Source organism: Gavia stellata, chromosome 9 (genome assembly GCF_030936135.1).
Source record: "Gavia stellata isolate bGavSte3 chromosome 9, bGavSte3.hap2, whole genome shotgun sequence".
Classification (NCBI taxonomy): Eukaryota; Metazoa; Chordata; class Aves; order Gaviiformes; family Gaviidae; genus Gavia; species Gavia stellata.
Genome location: NC_082602.1, coordinates 25,591,823 through 25,608,943, shown reverse-complemented (window position 1 = coordinate 25,608,943; position 17,121 = coordinate 25,591,823). Strand labels below are relative to the sequence as shown.

At 41.7% G+C, this 17,121-nt stretch overlaps 1 protein-coding gene across 1 annotated transcript in view; it reads right to left on the bottom strand.

Annotated features, from left to right (window-relative positions):
• ARMH3 (armadillo like helical domain containing 3) overlaps positions 1-17,121 on the bottom strand; it is a 123,479-nt gene that overhangs the window by 65,282 nt on the left and 41,076 nt on the right. Inside the window, exons 20-22 of the mRNA XM_059821053.1 lie at positions 8,483-8,565; positions 7,834-7,960; positions 5,036-5,111 (exon numbers count right to left, since the gene is read on the bottom strand). Of these exons, the coding sequence (XP_059677036.1) occupies positions 5,036-5,111; positions 7,834-7,960; positions 8,483-8,565 (286 nt within the window). The remainder of the gene's footprint in view (positions 1-5,035; positions 5,112-7,833; positions 7,961-8,482; positions 8,566-17,121) is intronic.

Here is a 17,121-nt window from a genome sequence, read left to right as displayed (position 1 = left end):
CGCTGCTGCTGGTAGCTACTGCTGAAAGGAGTTAACACCTGAGCATCCTTAGCCAACACTCGTGGTTCATCTCAGAGAAGCTGGAAACAAGCAAGAGTCTTGGTTTTTTCAGCTTGGAAATTATGGCTTTAGATTAGCCCATTGTCAAGGGCAAGATGTTTGTGTGTGTGTTTTATATATAAATATATAGATTTGTAAGTATATGCATGTGCGTTAATATGTATGCATATGTATTTATATATACACAGATAACCATATATACATATATGGATACACACATTCATATATGTTCATATACATATAATATACACAGATATCCGTATTTTATATATATGCACATAGGTTTTCTTGACCATTTATTTTCATAAACAGGCTTTAAGCTTACCCTCCCTTTTTGTTCTCTTACTCATATTGGCAAGAAATGTGTGTGTGTGTCCATTATGTCTGTACAGAGAGGGAGAGGGAAGGAGGGAAGTGTGTGTATACATATATAAATATATAACTGTTACACCGCCTCAGCTGACTGTAATCCATAGGCCTCCACTCTATACAGAAGCACTTATCTGTCAGCAGGTTCCCTTTCATGTATCCTGCATAAATGCTACAGCCATCCATTACAACATGACTAGGTCAGCAGCATTTACCTCTTCTCTCCCCATGAACAGATGCTAAACTCCTTGCAATAAAGCGGAACAACGCTGAAGGTACTATGTGGACTGCTTGCAGCTGCTCACTTTCCAACAACTATCTGAATGGAACCTCCTCTTCTGTCAAGGTTTTCAATAAGTGCAGTTCTACGGAGTGCTGGTAATTTAACATGAGCTATAGCTTCAGAGCAGGGATGCCAGGTATCCTACAACAAACAAGCACAGCCCAATTTGGCCTTCTTTCACCTATGTAAAATTGTAAATGTCCCTTCAGAGTGCTCCTGCCCAGACTGGCAGCAAGCGTAACTATTTTATACACATCCGTGCAATGCTTTAAGTGCTCCTCCCAAATCCCCAATCTCTCCTTTACGTCCCGAAAAGCAGCCTTGGGAGAAGCAGCACCTCCTGTACAAAGAAAGAATATCACACAGGGTGGCTCATGTGGAACAGAAGTAGCTGCAAGATGGAAGAGTGAATGAAAGCACCCAAGCGAGGATTGCAGCGTATGCTACAACAGCACATAAAACACCCTTTTAAAAAAATATCCTATCACCTAGTTCCATACTACAAACTTACTCTCTGCTTGTTAAAGGTGTTTCAGTGAGAAAAATAAAATTACTTTAAAAATGATGATGGGACTGAATTTCAGACAATGGGGAAATTCAGTCTATTAATCATTGAGTTAATCTATTTATTCACCTTGAAAAAATCCTGATCAGGAGAAAGTCTATTAAAAGAATACAGGGATTCAGCTGCCACCTTCCTCACTGAGTAAGCAATCAGAAGATGCCCCTTTGAACCCTGCATTAATAAAATTCTCATTAAATGCAAGCCTGCACAATGTTATCTTAAAGAGGCTCATTAGCTTAAAAAAAAATTACTTGTCTCAAAATGTGCTTATTTCCTCATAGGTCAGAAGGCGAGTTTTCAAACCACTAACTGCTGCAGCTTCTTATTGCAACCCCATCACCGTGGCAGCTGTATCTTGCACTCCATCATGTCTCAGTTTATGTAAACCACAGAGACAAATCCACAGACTGAAGTTATAATCACTATTATGGGATAGGACAGCAGTAGGGATCTTTCATTCCAGTATGGTATGTAAGATTTCAGCCAGATAAGGCTATTATTGTTCTGTCTTCAAATTTTTATTTTCTTTAGGTTGGACAGAAATTATGAATCGTCTATGAAAAGGAGAGGTATGGAGAGAAGGTAGGAATAGCCTCCCCATCTCTCAATATTCAAAAAGAACATTCGTGACTGCTCTTTTCCCTGGAGTAAGGACTAGAAAAAAAATCAGATAATCAGCAACAACAAAACCCAATCAGACTGCTTAGTGGAGAACAGGGTCCAACTAAAAAGTACAGTTAACACCATAATAGGATACACAAAGCGGAATCTCACTCTGCAGCTGAGTTTAAACAAGAACATATCAAAGATTCTCTAGGTATTACTCATCCTGACTCTGTATTAAAGGAATTAATCAGATGACCTTGCCAATCCAGCACTGTGGGGTACAAGCAGGACTGTTTTATATGTCTCCCCAACAGTCACTCCTGTAACACAAATGCATTGCACCTTTGAAAAGTTGTAAACAACCCACCACTCCTCTCCTGGCAGAAATACACCTAAGATTGTACACTAGGATTTAAGACACTTGTTAAAGCCCACCACGTGCATGCACACACAGATGTTTTTACATTTGCAATCTTTCCCACCAAAATCCTTAGGATAAGGAAATGTCAATCTTTATTTATTTATTTTTAAATAGCTGATGTAATGAGATGAAGATGTAAACCAAAGGGTGACTTTGCACTGCACTGTTACAGCAAAAAGTAGGTAATCATTGCTCATAAAAACTTTCCAGAATGATGGAACAAGCTGAGGGAAAAGTCCAACGTGAGGCACATTTCTCTAAACTTGTTCCCTTCATGGCAAAAGCATCCAAATAAGAAACATACGCTAATACCGCTCTAAGGGGAAACCAAAGGGGCACAAACAAACAGGCAATCCAGACAATGGGGAGCCAAGCCAGGTTCAAACCAGCATGTCCTTATCAATGCATAAAAAGATAATTACAACTTATGAAAATATTGTCATTCATTAATGTACTGTGTTTCTCTAATAAAGCCATCAACCTGACAGCCCTAAAGGGTTTATTCTCCTCAAGCATCCCCTCCCCCTGTTTCTCTGGTGATTTGGGCTTGCACCACCTCCCTGACTCTGGAACACAGAGCTACAAGTGCATGTGCACAAGGCTCCAGTTTGCACTCCTGGTCCAACAGCAGAAGAAAACATGTGGCCCTAGTATTAAGGGTCTTCCTACAGACCTTGCTGCAGAAGTGGGACAGCCAACAGACCAGGATAGAATGGTGTTTCCCAAGAGACTGCAGAAAGCTTCAGACCTTGGAAGGCTCAAGGCATTCCTCTCATCCTTCTGCTGCACGATCTGCAACTTTCAGACACCTATATTCAGTCCTTAGGCCCAAAAGGAGTATTACATTATCACAGGCCCTTCACTTCATCTGTTTTCCGTGTACCGAGACAAGTCATTGGAAACTTTCTAAAGCACGTTCTCTCAAAAAAAGGCATCTAATCCTAGTCACCACATTGACAGTGTGATGTTTCAGTCACTTTCACAAAAGCACAGTACCTTTGGATTTCTCCAGCTTCCAACAAGTGACTGCTCTGAAATCTCTACAGTTAAAGAACCTTTCAAATATAGTACTTTTTTTTTTTTTTTAAGAGGAAATGTGGTAAGTCAAACAGACCAACTTCTCTGAAGTCTAATCTCTCTCCAGGCCTTGAATCATCTCTAATTTAGACCTTGTCTAATTTTGCTGAGTGAAAAGCCATGAAAGTCATTCACGAAAACTTCTAAAGCTACTGAAAGACCACATGAAATTTCAACGTACATGGGCAGTTGGGTGGAGCAGGGGAAAGCTACCAAAAGTCTAGAAGAGAAACATGTCAGAGGTTTCACTGGTTCCAGACAGCACTATGCACTGAACGTGTCTGATACAGGCTGTCCAGGGAGGGGTATCATGATGCCAGTTTTTCAGTTGTATCTTGCCTCAGGAGCATGCTGATATTTACAAAAGCAGCTGTTAAGCCAACAGAAAATAAGCCAATGCAAAATCTTGGTTGCACAAACCAGAGGTGAGCACAAACCTTCTGCAACCGCTTGCTTTTTTTATCCTTCCCAGTTTAGACTTCTCTCCCTGGGTTTACAGACAATTCCCAGGGCAGACACTTTGTGTCACATTAAATGACATTAATTTGCCAACAGCTATCTGTTCTGCTGCTTCACTCCAAGTGCATTATCTGCCCACAAACGTTCATTTATGTCTGTTTACAAAAAATAAAAATAAGGATAGTAGCAAAATAAATCTTCTGGAACCATACGCGATGTTATTAAGCTTACAGACTTTACTAAGGGAACCTTTAAGGTGGTTTATAGACACAAAAGATGTATATTGACTTGAAAGATGCCCTCAGAGAGTTTGTCCTACACAATCTCTTTTGCAGTGAGGAAAATGACAAGTACTAGCAATGTAGCAGTACTGAGCTACTTGGTGTTACACAGACACCAAGTGTCTGGCATGACTGTCAAAGTGATGGACAGGTATTTTTTTCAGTATAAATACTCGCATCTTTTATAGTTTGTTTATAAGCCAGAGATAAACAGTAAATTCTCTCTCTCAACATTCTTCCATTTCCTGATCAATCAGATCCATAAGCATCTTGCCCAGTACCCACCTTGGTCCGTACTAGCTGCTTCAGAAACTGTGAAAAGAAATTGCTGCTGTCATGAAGGAATACAGCACAAAAGCACCCCCAGACATTCCTTAGCCTTACAAGTAGAACATAACTTCTGCCCTTGAAGAGGAGGAAAAGGTTTAAGAGAATACTGAAATGTCCTTAAATAATCAGTTTTAAACACACACAAAAATATTGCAATGTTAAAAGAGGCCTCGAATCTGCTTATTACAGCTGGTTTATAGTTGCCTTCATCGCTTCATAGAATTGCAATAGAATCACGCAACAGAAATCCATTAGGTCCACAATTGCTCTGCCCGCACAGCATTGTTCCCTACTGTACAACTTCTCCCAAGAATGCTGTGAGGATTAATTCATTACAGCTTGTGCAAAGCTTTGAAAGCACTCAGTCTACAGAAGAGCTGAGAGAATTATTAGAAAGAGGACAATCAAACCCTGGTGATCCTCCCTTTATCCCAGTGGGCCCTGTTTAGAGCTGCAATTTAGCCCAACAAAGAGAACAAATTCAAAACCAAATTCAATACAACAAACGTGAAAGTGTCATGATAAGAATGCAGTCACATAGGACACAACAATCTCTGAAATGGTTATTAACTTCTACTCCTTACCTAATATTGACTAATGCATGGGTCACCTTGCTTGCAGGCTCTTTCCATTGACCAGCATTGGTAGAAAGCCTTAGAACTGAAAGGAAAAAGATAGTTAACAGTGCTGGCACAGAACTGGCAATTTTCTAATTCAAAAATGTAAAAAAAAAAAAAAAAAAAAATCTGCTTTGGTTGAGATGGCAGTCCGGGAACCACATCAAAACAAAGATCATCTTTGAGACAATCTGTGATCCAGGGCAGAAGTTCCCTTCAAAGCCCATCTAAGAAACATAAGGAACATAGAAAAGGCCGAACAAGATAATGACTGGGAGACAGGAAGCAGAGGGGATAAGAAAAGTCTAGGTCCTCCTAACTGCTTTCATCACCACATATTAAAGTTCATTTCCCCCAGAAACAGGACAGTGTCCTAGGTCTATGATACCTTTTATTCTGCTGTTCTCCTCCAGCTCCTATTTATGCAAAGGTCTGTCTCAGCTAGACCACATGCTGTGATTTAAACCCAACCCAGCAGTGATGGATTCTTTACCTCCCTGTTTATCTGGAATTGCAAAGAGGGATTACACACCAGCCTAGGGAAAAACACTCCCTGTAGGAATGAGGGCGTTGTTCTGTTGCACAGATGGTTTCTGACAGACTTGGGAGCAGATCTGAAAACATTCTGCAACAGGAAGAACTTCTAGGAAATCAAATTCTTTTCTGCTAGAGCACCCAAAATATTTATTTAGGTCAGAATCTGTAGTGTTTCTATGGTGGTAGCTACCTGCACATCTCTTGGTAAGTACCAAAACAATCACAGAACCTGTAGCACATTTTTGGATTAATTTTCAGTATTGCCTGAATAGAAGGCAATTTTCTATGAATTTATATAGACAGGGTTTTCTGAAGGTCACATTCCACAAGAAAACTTCACATTCAACTTAGAAGTCAAGGAACAGCACGTCATCAGAATTTAGGATCATCTAGAAACACGGATGCTACAGTTGAATCCATAAGCACAGTGGCTGCATACTCATGCCTATTATTGCACGAGAGAAGCTTTGAGTCCTGCAGATATGGATGAAGTTCAGATTCAGGACAAGAAAAATAAATAAATAAATACCAAGGCAACTAGATTCTACCTCCACTCCCAACGTAGAAAGTTTCAGCCACATTAACAGGAAAACTAAAGGATAAAGTAGCTTTTGCATCTGTGCTAACAAATGTCCCAAGGTTAGGGGACAGAAGGGTGACTATAGTCCCAGTGGGATGGATTGACAAGCCAAGGGAAGCTGTCAGGACACCTGGCTAAACTGTGGCTTTCATCAACTTGAGACAGTGCTACCTTCTCGCTTCTTAGTGCTACCGTGACATGTCATCTGCAGAAAAAAAAGATGCCAGCTCTGAGTAACATTATTTTGTCAAACAGTAGGTACTGTACTTGAATATCCGAAGTAATGTATTCGGAGAGTTTCCATTCAGGCATCTACAACATTAATTCAAAGGGGTTTGCTCTGTATGGCAGGATGGAAAACATTCATGTGACAAATGAATTGTTTCAACAGGTCAGTTGTGCCTATTGCAGCCCAACTGAGTATTTGAGTACGTTATTCTTCCACTCCACTTTCCTTCAGCTTCCACAAGGGACGGGTTTGGAAAATTACTGGCTAGTAAAAGCACCTCATCCTACTAGCTGCAATTCTTGGGAGTAGGAAATGGGTTAGCAAAAAATCTTATGTGCTCAGAGGGCACAAAAATGGCCAAATGATCCTTTATATAATGGATGAAAACTGTAGAAAGTTTGTACAAAAGGGCAGTTAATTTTTGCTTGCAATTGCAGGGAGTATTCGGCTACATTTTTTTAGGTGAGGGTGGTTCTCCCCCATGTCAGAAGAGTACTGTGGCCAACTGTCTCTCTCCCACTGCCCTTTAACTCCTGTTACATGCTTATATTAACTCCTGTTATTCATTGGGTGATCAAGCTGAGAAGGGAGCAGGGGGTGAAGGGAAGAAGAGTCCTTCTAGAACAAAGCAAACAAAGAACACAGCTATATTCTTTTCTTCACACCTTTAAGCATGTAGGTACTACACCAGCGCTGCTACAGCTACCCTTGGCTCCTGTGTATACACTGGCTGATTATGGCTCTGTGCATTCCTTGTTCTCCTTTGTTCCTCTTTTCCCTGCTGGGTGTCACTTGGTGCATTCCAGCATGCCTCTCTCTCTCTTTGAAGGATGGCAGCTTCTCCCTGTTTTGCCAGTAGGCACATTATTCAGTCCAGTGATTCGCTTGTCATTGCAAGCAGGTTTGTGAGGGCTGTTTTCTTGGTTTGTTTTGGCAATGAGTGCAGTAGATGTGATTTGTCTAGCACAGCAGGCTTCTTGTTACAAGTTTCTCAAATTCTTTTCCAAATTCTTGTTTGCACTGAGTGCTCCTCTGTGCTGGCTGGTTCTACAGCACATACCTGTGCTCTGACTTGAAACTGTCAAAGGTGATAGATACAAACTATAGAAAGATGCATGAAATACCATGTACCTAGTTGTGCCAACAAATATATATTTCCAGCCACAGTAAGTGGCTGCTAGAGAGGCAGTGGGTCTGTTCCTATTTTTCTCTGACTAAAAAAAAAAAAATGTATCCCTTTAACAAGTTTATCTCTCTCTCAATTCTTAATTTACCAAACATGTCCTAGTACACAAAACACTCCACTCACCAAGACACACATCAGCAGCAGGCGGACAGCAAACACCTGACACAAACATTCTTCCACCACCCCCCATACTTCTAGTCAACAGTAGTCCTGACCAGGCAAGAGGTACTCACCCATAGAATAAAGGTTGTCAAAATTCTGATGCATCCGAATGATTTCGTAATACAGCTCATCATAGCTGCTGGGAGTGGGGAGAAAGGTGTCTCCGTAAGTGATGAACATGTTGAACAGGTTCACAACCTATACAAGGAAGTGAAAAGAAGTTACAACAGGAGTATTTACACAAAATCTACTCTGCAACAGAAACAATACAAACTATGACTAAAACCTTCAAATAAATAAATCTCAGTTGCATTCCACAGTATTACATTACTTCATTGCTTTATCTATTATTTTCCTTAGAGTACAGAAGAGACAGACAAGAAGCTTAAATACTACAGTATCTGGGGCCAGGAAAACAGGTTTCTATTATTTTGTACACAAAGGGCCACAGAACAAGAAAAAGCATTACCAAATGTGGAAAATTAAACTAAGCCTTTCCGCAGATAAGACTTGTTTATTTCAATGAGCAGACGCTACAAGTGAGTCCAAGCACCGCTCTTTCCAAACATCTAGCAAAACCAACCACGATGATATTTCTCAGCTTTGTGGCCTTGTTCTGATATCTCCTTACCAGGCCAGAAATCTGGGATTCCTTCCTAAGATTCATTCAAGATTAATTAAGTTGTTCAAAATAAGAGGATTTGCTTTGTCTCTACTCACCATAAGAGCAAGGGTGAAGATGTTGTGCTTAGCCAGCAACACCGTCTCATTAGACATGAGGAACTTCAACAAGTTGATCAAAGCTAGGAGAAAATAGTATGTATTTTTTAAATAAAATTAAAAGCAAAGCCATTTTCAACAAGCCACTTAAATACAGATGCATTTTCATTATCTAGTATAAACTAACATAAATGCCAACTGCTCACCTCTCAGAAATATATCAGTTTACAAGTGGTTGGTTTGGGGTTTTTTTTGTGGCTAAAACTGTGCTGGACAGGTAAGTGACAGCTATTTTACTGTCCCACATTTACTCTCCTTCACTGACTTCCCAATCAAATCTGCTCAGGCTCAAAGTAGGTCTCTTGTTAGCTTAGTCAGTTCACAGGAGATTTTTCTACCTGCCAGATCCTTGGCAGAAGTGAGCCTTGGGGTTGGAGAATCCCACTATCTTGTTTCTGCTTCATACATCACCAACATGATGTATGTGTAGTCAGCCCCAAACTGTCACTCTTGTTGATACATGCAGTTAAAAAAAAGGTAACAAAAAAATACAAAAAAAACATGGCATAGTTTTTTCTGCAGCTCTATGTCAATGCTGCTGCAATGGTACAAGGAAGGATATAGTACTTTATTGTGTCAGTTATCTAGGGCTGTGCAGTAAAGACTACAGATCTGGTTCACACTTGTCTTAAGAAAACAACAAAAGCTCCTACTGTAACCACCCAAAATCAGTTAGTGATAGTGGGAATTAACAAAAAGGTTGGCTAAAAGAGCTTTAATCAAGCAGACTTTACAATTAACAACTGTATTCCATACACTTGAATAAAATGAAAAGTTTTTTATCTTGTTGTTTCTAGTTCTTGAAAATTTCAAAAAAGAAAGCTATTTTCTTCTGCATTACAGCTGCTCAGGGCTGAAAGCTGATGCCTGCCTAGAACAGATTCTTAATGTATTCTCTGCTCTGAAGTTTTAAGTCTTGAAATCTGCTGACATCTGAATTAGATGGCCTCCAAAGTCAAGCTGGAATGCTATACAGACTTTTTAAAAAAAGTTCTTAATTACCTACTAATTGGTAACTGCATCTAACAGATTTGTTATAGGTTCCCCTACAATTTATTAACCTGTTCTTCCCCCTGTTACACACTACCCAGTACCCTGCAAGAAAACCAAGTCTAGTTTGGGAGAACCCCACAGTAAATACAGAACAGACCATTCATCTCAGCTCAAAGGTACAGGCTATGAAATAGGAGCAGATGAAACACAGGGAACAGGAATGAGGTAAGGGCAAAAATTTAGATAGCCTTCCCCTCCCCCTCTTCAGGATTACACAATATTCGGAAAAGGTAAAACCAAAAGACCTACAGTAAAAAGACAGATGTGAAGAGACTGGTAAGATCTGGAATTAAACAAAATTGTCAGATTCTGAATACAGTCCTGCAACCACTACCTTCTAATACTAGAAGTTCATCAGGAGGATCAAAAATTTATACATACCCCACAAAAGGGAAGCTTACGGTCCCAGTGAGGGTATTTATTCATCACAGACAGAAGCTACTTCAGTTTAATTTACCAGCTGGTGGCTTGACGCTGAACTGCAAACCAGAACAAAGTTCTCTGCAAACTCCAGACATGTAAGTGATTTATCTTTCAGAGATACTCCAGGATTTAACAATCAGCAGCAGCACCTCTCCCTTCCTTGACAGCAGCCCACCTCAAGAAGCAGATATAAATAGCTTTTCAATCCAGCCACAGGACTCCCCATACCATCATCACCTCATCAGATTCAAACGCCTGGGACCAAAAGCAGAGCCTGGATTCCACAATAATCCAGCTCTGGAAATACTCCTGTCAGATATTTTTCTGTAAAACAGCTGTTTCAAAACAAAGAAGTAGCAGGTACATATGGGCTCTCCACCAAAGCAGATATCCAGCTAAAAACAGGTTTCCAAGGTAACCGAGCCTCCACAGCAAAAAAGTAGTCTCCCACAGTCAGTGCTTTGGACTGAAGACAGCTGCCCTGCATCTCTGTCACAGCAGCATATCGGCCATCGTTCTAATAGATGTAAGCATGGTTTTACCTCTTTCCCAGTGACACAAGTCCACACAGCCACATCTCGTGACCAGGCGCTGCTGTTCAACTACTAGCAGTTGGGGCTTCTGAAAGCAGAGTAGCAGAGCTCTGGATTTTCTATAACAAGTGGTGTGAAGCCTTTTGTTCATCCCATTGCTTCTCACTCTCTCACCAGAACCCTGCTGAAAGGCCTTTGGCAGAGGGTGGTCACACAGCATGACGAGAAGCCACTGAACATGCAAACACAGTGAATATGAAAGCTGCCCATGGTCGGGAGACACTATTTTTTAAAGAATGAGCGTAACCATCATTGTCTGGAGCACAAGCACTTACCGACTGACAGGGGCAAGTACCCTACAACTGCCCACTGCAGTATTTCTCAGATACCTCCCTGAAGCACTTGCACTGCTCTATACTGGTGACAACACTTGAAGGAGAACTGTTGCTCTGTTCTACCCCAACAGCTCCTACGTTTGTTCCAGCCATTGTGATGAATTTGCTCATGTTTAATTCTCCTGTTCCAGTCAGAAAGAAGACAAGAGATTACCGCTGCTTGAATCAATCTTTATACCTGAATTGCACTGCATCATAGCCCACTCACAGCCGATCTATGCTGTTCCTTCCCTAAGACTAGGAAGGAGAGGGACATGCTTCACATGAAGAAACTCAGTGCTGGGCTCAGAGCTGGTCAGAAGAGCTAATCTCACCGGGTTTACAGTCACTGTGTATACTGCACAGACAAATTTATCCAACTGTTTGGAAACAACACATTCCTAGAAAAGTTGCAGTGTTCCTAATTAGGATATGCACTACATCGATGCTCAAAGAGCAACCAATCTTTTTCCACACCAGCACATTCTGTACCAGCCTCAAGTGGCTCTAAGGAAAAGGAACACTGTGGAAAATGAGCCCTTAAATCTATGGCTATCTGTGTCTCCGTAGTTTGCTTGTAAGGCAGGCCCCACACTGAAAATGCCCTGGAGTTTTCAGGATTAACAACTTTTAGATCCAGCTTCATATGTCCAGTGCCCTTCAGTGACAATTACACACACAAAATAAATCCATAGAGCAAAGGTCCAATTGGCTGAACGCCCCTCCGCAACTGAGCTCCAATGGGGCACTGCTGCTGCTACTCCTGAGCAACCTGAAGCCAAATCAGATATGTCACTTTTTGCCTGCTGCAATCAACTGTTCGCCTCACATATCCCATCTGCAGGCTGCACTCTCACACTATCCAGGAAATTATCCAGGTTTTTTCCCAATGGAGGAGCAGTTCAATCTCTCAGCTGCACAGACAGACAGAATTGTGGCCCTTGCTTGGGCTCAGCCACATTATCCCAATTTGTGCTCCAGGGTTTAACAGTGATGGATTGTTTGGGCATGAGATCTATTTCAACATTAACTGGAAAACAGCGCCATTTTTGCAATAGCCTCTAGGGCCTTTTTTTCCTAAAGATACCTGTCTTTGGCATCCCTTACCAGGACACAAATACTCCCACTACGGTGAGCCTTGAAACATCCATAACTTCACAATACAATAGTGTCACTAGAACTTCTTTAGCAACAAAAGCAGGAGGCTGTAACTAAACTAAACTAGCAGCCATCAGTATTTGCATGCAAGCTCCTCCTTTTGTGACCTGAGCACACTGGCTATGCTTCTTAAATCAACAAGAAGAGAACGCAGCCTTCAACACCTACATTTACAGCCTCAAAAACAAGTAGAAAAGCATGTTGAGTGGACACTTAAATTGGACATGAAGCCGTATGATTGGCTGTATGTGAAAGTGGTGTAAAGCATACAGGTTGGTTTTTAGGCAATTTTCTCTCCCAAGGATTATTATAGCCAAAGGATGAAAAGTGACATCACCAGCTTTTACAGATACCCTCCCCGCTTTTTAAACTGAAATAACTGCAGTAGAAGAGGCTTTTAGCTCCTCTGCTGCACAGCTGCTTTTGAGGACACTTTCCCTTATCAGCTCTTGTGGCCAGTCTGTCTGCTGAGGAGCAACAGTACTCCTGCTCAGTTATTTGCCGCCCTTCTTCAAGGCAATCCTCTGTAAGACTGTGGGCAGCCAGCATCTCTTCCTCTCTTCTACCAGGAAGGAGGTAATTCCTGTTATGGACAGATGCCCTTCACTCCCTCCTTCCCCTATTCCTCCTCCCATAGCAGATTTACTTTCTCTCCCTATAAGCCTTGTTTCAAACACAAGTATAGTCAGCCCCAGCACATCTGGGATTCACACAAAGTTTTTGTTCTGTTTAGTGTCTCAGTGTTCACTGTTTGGATCACATGTAATGCAACAGGAGCATGGAGATAGGTTAAGTAGAGAAAAGGGAAAAAAAAAAAAAAAAAAAAGGAGAAGTAGCACCGTCCCTTGGGCAAGTCAGAATGTAGCACAGACTCTGCCAAGAGCATCAGAAGGCTCTGATGTGTTATTGCACAACAGAGCAGAAGAGAACAGCCCTGAGACACACATCAATGAGAGCTTGGATGGGTTCAGCACAGCATAGAGGCCTCTGTCACCACATCTGCTGCACTTACATGTCAAAAAATCTTCTAATGGTGCATATAATGGCCCTCAACAAAGGAGCAAGGGAGAAAAAGAGATGTGAGGGCTCCTCAGCTGCAGTATAACATCAATTAACAGAATCCCGTACTCTACTAAAATCCTCCAATTTTCTACCCTCCAACTCTCAGGGCACACTGGGAAGGACAGTGATTTTCCCATTCCCTCTGGAAGTTACCATTGTACCAACAGTATATTCAGTATCCTCCTTTCAGTGTTTCAATTCACAATTCCCTTAGGAGGATCCCTACCCACATGTCACTACAGGGCAGCTGATAATGACATCTGGGCAACACTTCCATGCTGCAGAGAAATCCTCTGCCTATGAGTGCTTCAGCAGCACAGTAACTACCCTGGACCTCTTGTAGCCAGCCTGTTCTCATAAACATAATCTCAAGGCAAGGGCCATACCATTCATTGTAGCACACAGTAAGCCAGATCTGGTGAGGATTAGTGCATTAGACTGGAACTGAGAAGAAACTGGATTCGATTCCTCACAAAGCAGCAGTTTGGTCTTTCTGTGTTTCAATTCCTCCAACATAAAAGAGAAAACAGCACCATTCTGTCTGCAACAGCACTGGAAGCATAAATAGAGCAACGAGAACAGCCCTGGCTGTACCTGTTCAGACCGAAGGCACACCTACGCTCAGTATTCTAACTCTAATTGGTCAACATCAAATGCCTGTTGAAAAGTAATAGGCCAAACAATGCTTTCTCATAACGTTCTTCCAGATTCCAAAATTCAGCATGATCCCCTTACCTGAGGGAAACTACAGCACAGAGTGTGGAAATAACAGACTTTCACAACATGACAATACCATAACCATGGACCAGTCCACTCTCCTATTCCAGACTGGAAGTCACAAGGGCTAAGCTTGGATAACCATATATCCCACTGTGCTGTTATGAGGAGAAGGAGAGACCCTGGAACAGGGTAATCACCTGTAATAAATGCTGTACCCGTAGAGAAATTCAGTAGCAGGGAAGCAAAAGGCTCAAATATGATATACTGAGATGACCTGAGTGTTCAGAGTGTACAGATCTGGCCACGTTCAGCATGGGCAGACGCTGAGCACAACAGTGATCAAAACAAACTCAGCAGGAGATGAATATCTACAGATAGGGTTTGACAGAAAAGAACCCACAAAGGTAGTTTCCAGATAGAGCAGTAGGAATAGGAAGCGTGTCCGAGAAATAGCTACATTGCTATTACAAACTAATGCACTAGAACCCCCCGAGGCACAAACTATCCCAGCATCCTTGGACAAGTGAGCCAATTACTCAGGGACAGCACTTGCAGCTTCCCGTCAATCAGCCAAAGTGCTTCAAAACAAGACTGTTGCACCATTGCTGCAGTCCCCTCTCAGGGGAGCAGGGAAAGCAATAAAAGCTCTGTCAACATCACTACTCAACATGCTTCAGCTCCTTCCCTCTGCTCTGATAAGGAGGGAGTACCTCACTCATAATTGTAGCAATTCACCTGGCTGGAGGGCTCCTCTAACCACTGCCTCCCTGCTTGCTGCCACAGGCACTGCCGAATTCCTGCTGCCAGACACCAAAAATCTGTGGCAGACAGCAGCCAGCTATTGGCAGGGTCCCCATGACCACCTCACCACTCTACAGCTGTTCCCTCTTCTTGCCATAACTCTCAGGGTATAAGCATGAAAGCAGCCTGTATTCTCAATGAGAACAAACAGCTTGCCAGAGGGCTGGAGCACATGCTGGCATAACCCACCGCTCCCAGGATCAGTTGAGTAGGCCACTTCACTTCCAATCCTTTACTTTTCTTTATATAGTCCCCATCCCTGGTACTCACTGTTCCCACCTAACCGCAGCCAACGGTGTGAAAATTGCAAGCTTAATGGAAATGCTGATTGCTGATGCCAGAGCAATGCCGCTTGATAGCAATCCAGCAAGCAGAAAGAAAGAAACCAAATTTTCCAACTTCAGATGAACAATATGCTTTTTTTCTTAAAAATAAAAAAGCACACACCCACAAGCTTCATTCCTCTTTAGAGGAGAGGGAAGTATTGAGCTCAATTCTATTCTGTCTGACAGTGCAGGTTCACACTGTTAATTAAATAGTAGTCTCGGGAGTTAAGCTTGCACATTTTTGCATGGGGGTTTAAAACAGGAAAGGAGGAGCATCTGGAGAAAGCACAGAAACATTGTGTGAGAACATGGAAAGACAGCAAAGTAAGGGACCAAGGAGTGCTGCTTCTTGAAAACAAAAAGGGGACAGGGATAAGTCACTGCATTCCGAATGCTGCAACCCCTCTGTGCAGACAAAGAAATGGCTGTGAACAGCTCTGGCTGTAACACTTCTGTCATCAATGGGACTGTTTCCCAGAAGAAATTATCACATTATCTCCACTAGGTCACCATGATCTGCAAACTGTTAGGGATTCACAACCAAATTCTCCCATGTTAGCTAGCTTTATTTAAAAAGTAATTTGCAGGACAGAGCAACATATCCGGATGAGACCTGCCAGGCTGAGGCAGGATGACCAAAATATTACTAGACTTTTATCCACTTAAATGACTAAATTCCCTGTATGCTCATCTGAGCAAGGCTCTATTGATGAAGAATTCCCATCCTGATCTTACCAGGTGATCAATAACAGCCACAAATCTTGTATTATTCTTTCTCTCTCCATCAGCAACTGGGGTCAAACTCTTTATCATCAGTATTAAAATAAAGTAAAGGTACTAGAATTAATTAATAGAACACTAAGAAGGATTTAAGCAGATGCTTCCTAAAAATATGCCCCATGCAGGGAATTTAGAACATCCTCCTTTACAGGAGAGCCACAGAGTTTTTGCATTTCTTACACTATCTTCTTTAGGAGACTTATACCAGTACATTTCACCAAATGGCTGTGTGCTCTTACCACAAAAGTGTTTTAGCTTGGTTGAAGGAGGTAATGTGGAAAAGTTAATTTGAAACTGGACCACCAGCTGAGAATGGTAGCAGAAGACTACAAGCAGACGTTTGCAGTCTTCCTCTGAACTTCACATGTCTTCTGCCTGTAAGTGAGCTTTGTAAGATGGGACTGGGGTTTTCTTTGGGGCAACACAGAGTGCTACCAGAAGTACAAATTCAATAAATCAATGAATATCAACCCACAACATACATCACAACTACAAACAAAATTTATTTTATAAAACTATCTTTCAATTTCAAACCTTTCCTAAATTCACTGAAATAGCTAACAGGACTAACAGTTGCACTCCTGTACCAAGCTTGTGCCAACAGTGTGTCACGTCCAACCAAGCACCAGCATTCCTATGAGTAAAGAAAATAGGCAACTCTAAGGGCTGCCAACTCCCACTACCTACTCCATGGCACATAACAGTTACAGCCTTTTATATTCTTTCCAATAGATTTTCAGAATTATTCCACCTCCTCCGAAACTTCACTAGAGTTAACAAGCACAAGTGCTTGTGAACCTATTGGGCTTCCTACTAAACAGGTGGCCAATATTATCTATTTTCTTTCCATTTCAAAGATAAGAAACAAAGATAAAGCTTGCCGGTCACTCATCTGCAAGTAAAGGTGAGGTAGGCTGCCATACACAAGGACATTGCATAAAATGCAAGTTAATCACAATTTTAATACTGATTTACTGAGCCACTTAGAAATAAACACTAATTCCAAGACTTCAACTTAATGACCCAGTTCATCAGAATACTAAAGGACCTTGCTATTTGTTGCAATCCTAGAGCTAAGCATCTCTGCCCTCAGGGTGCTAATACGAGACCTGTGAAGTCCTGTCCACGTCCTTCTTAGCACAGAAAGTAGTCATAAGCACGTCTCAAACGGTCAAAACTTCATTCTGAGAAGAAAACATCCTTTACTCTTTCTAGCATACAATACATCAAGAAGCACTAGAAAAAAAACAATACCCCAGATACACACCTAAACTAGACGCTAGCTCTCACTCCTCAGTTTCCCACACCGAAGAATGGTCCCAGGCAGGCATTCAAGTAAAAGAATAGGA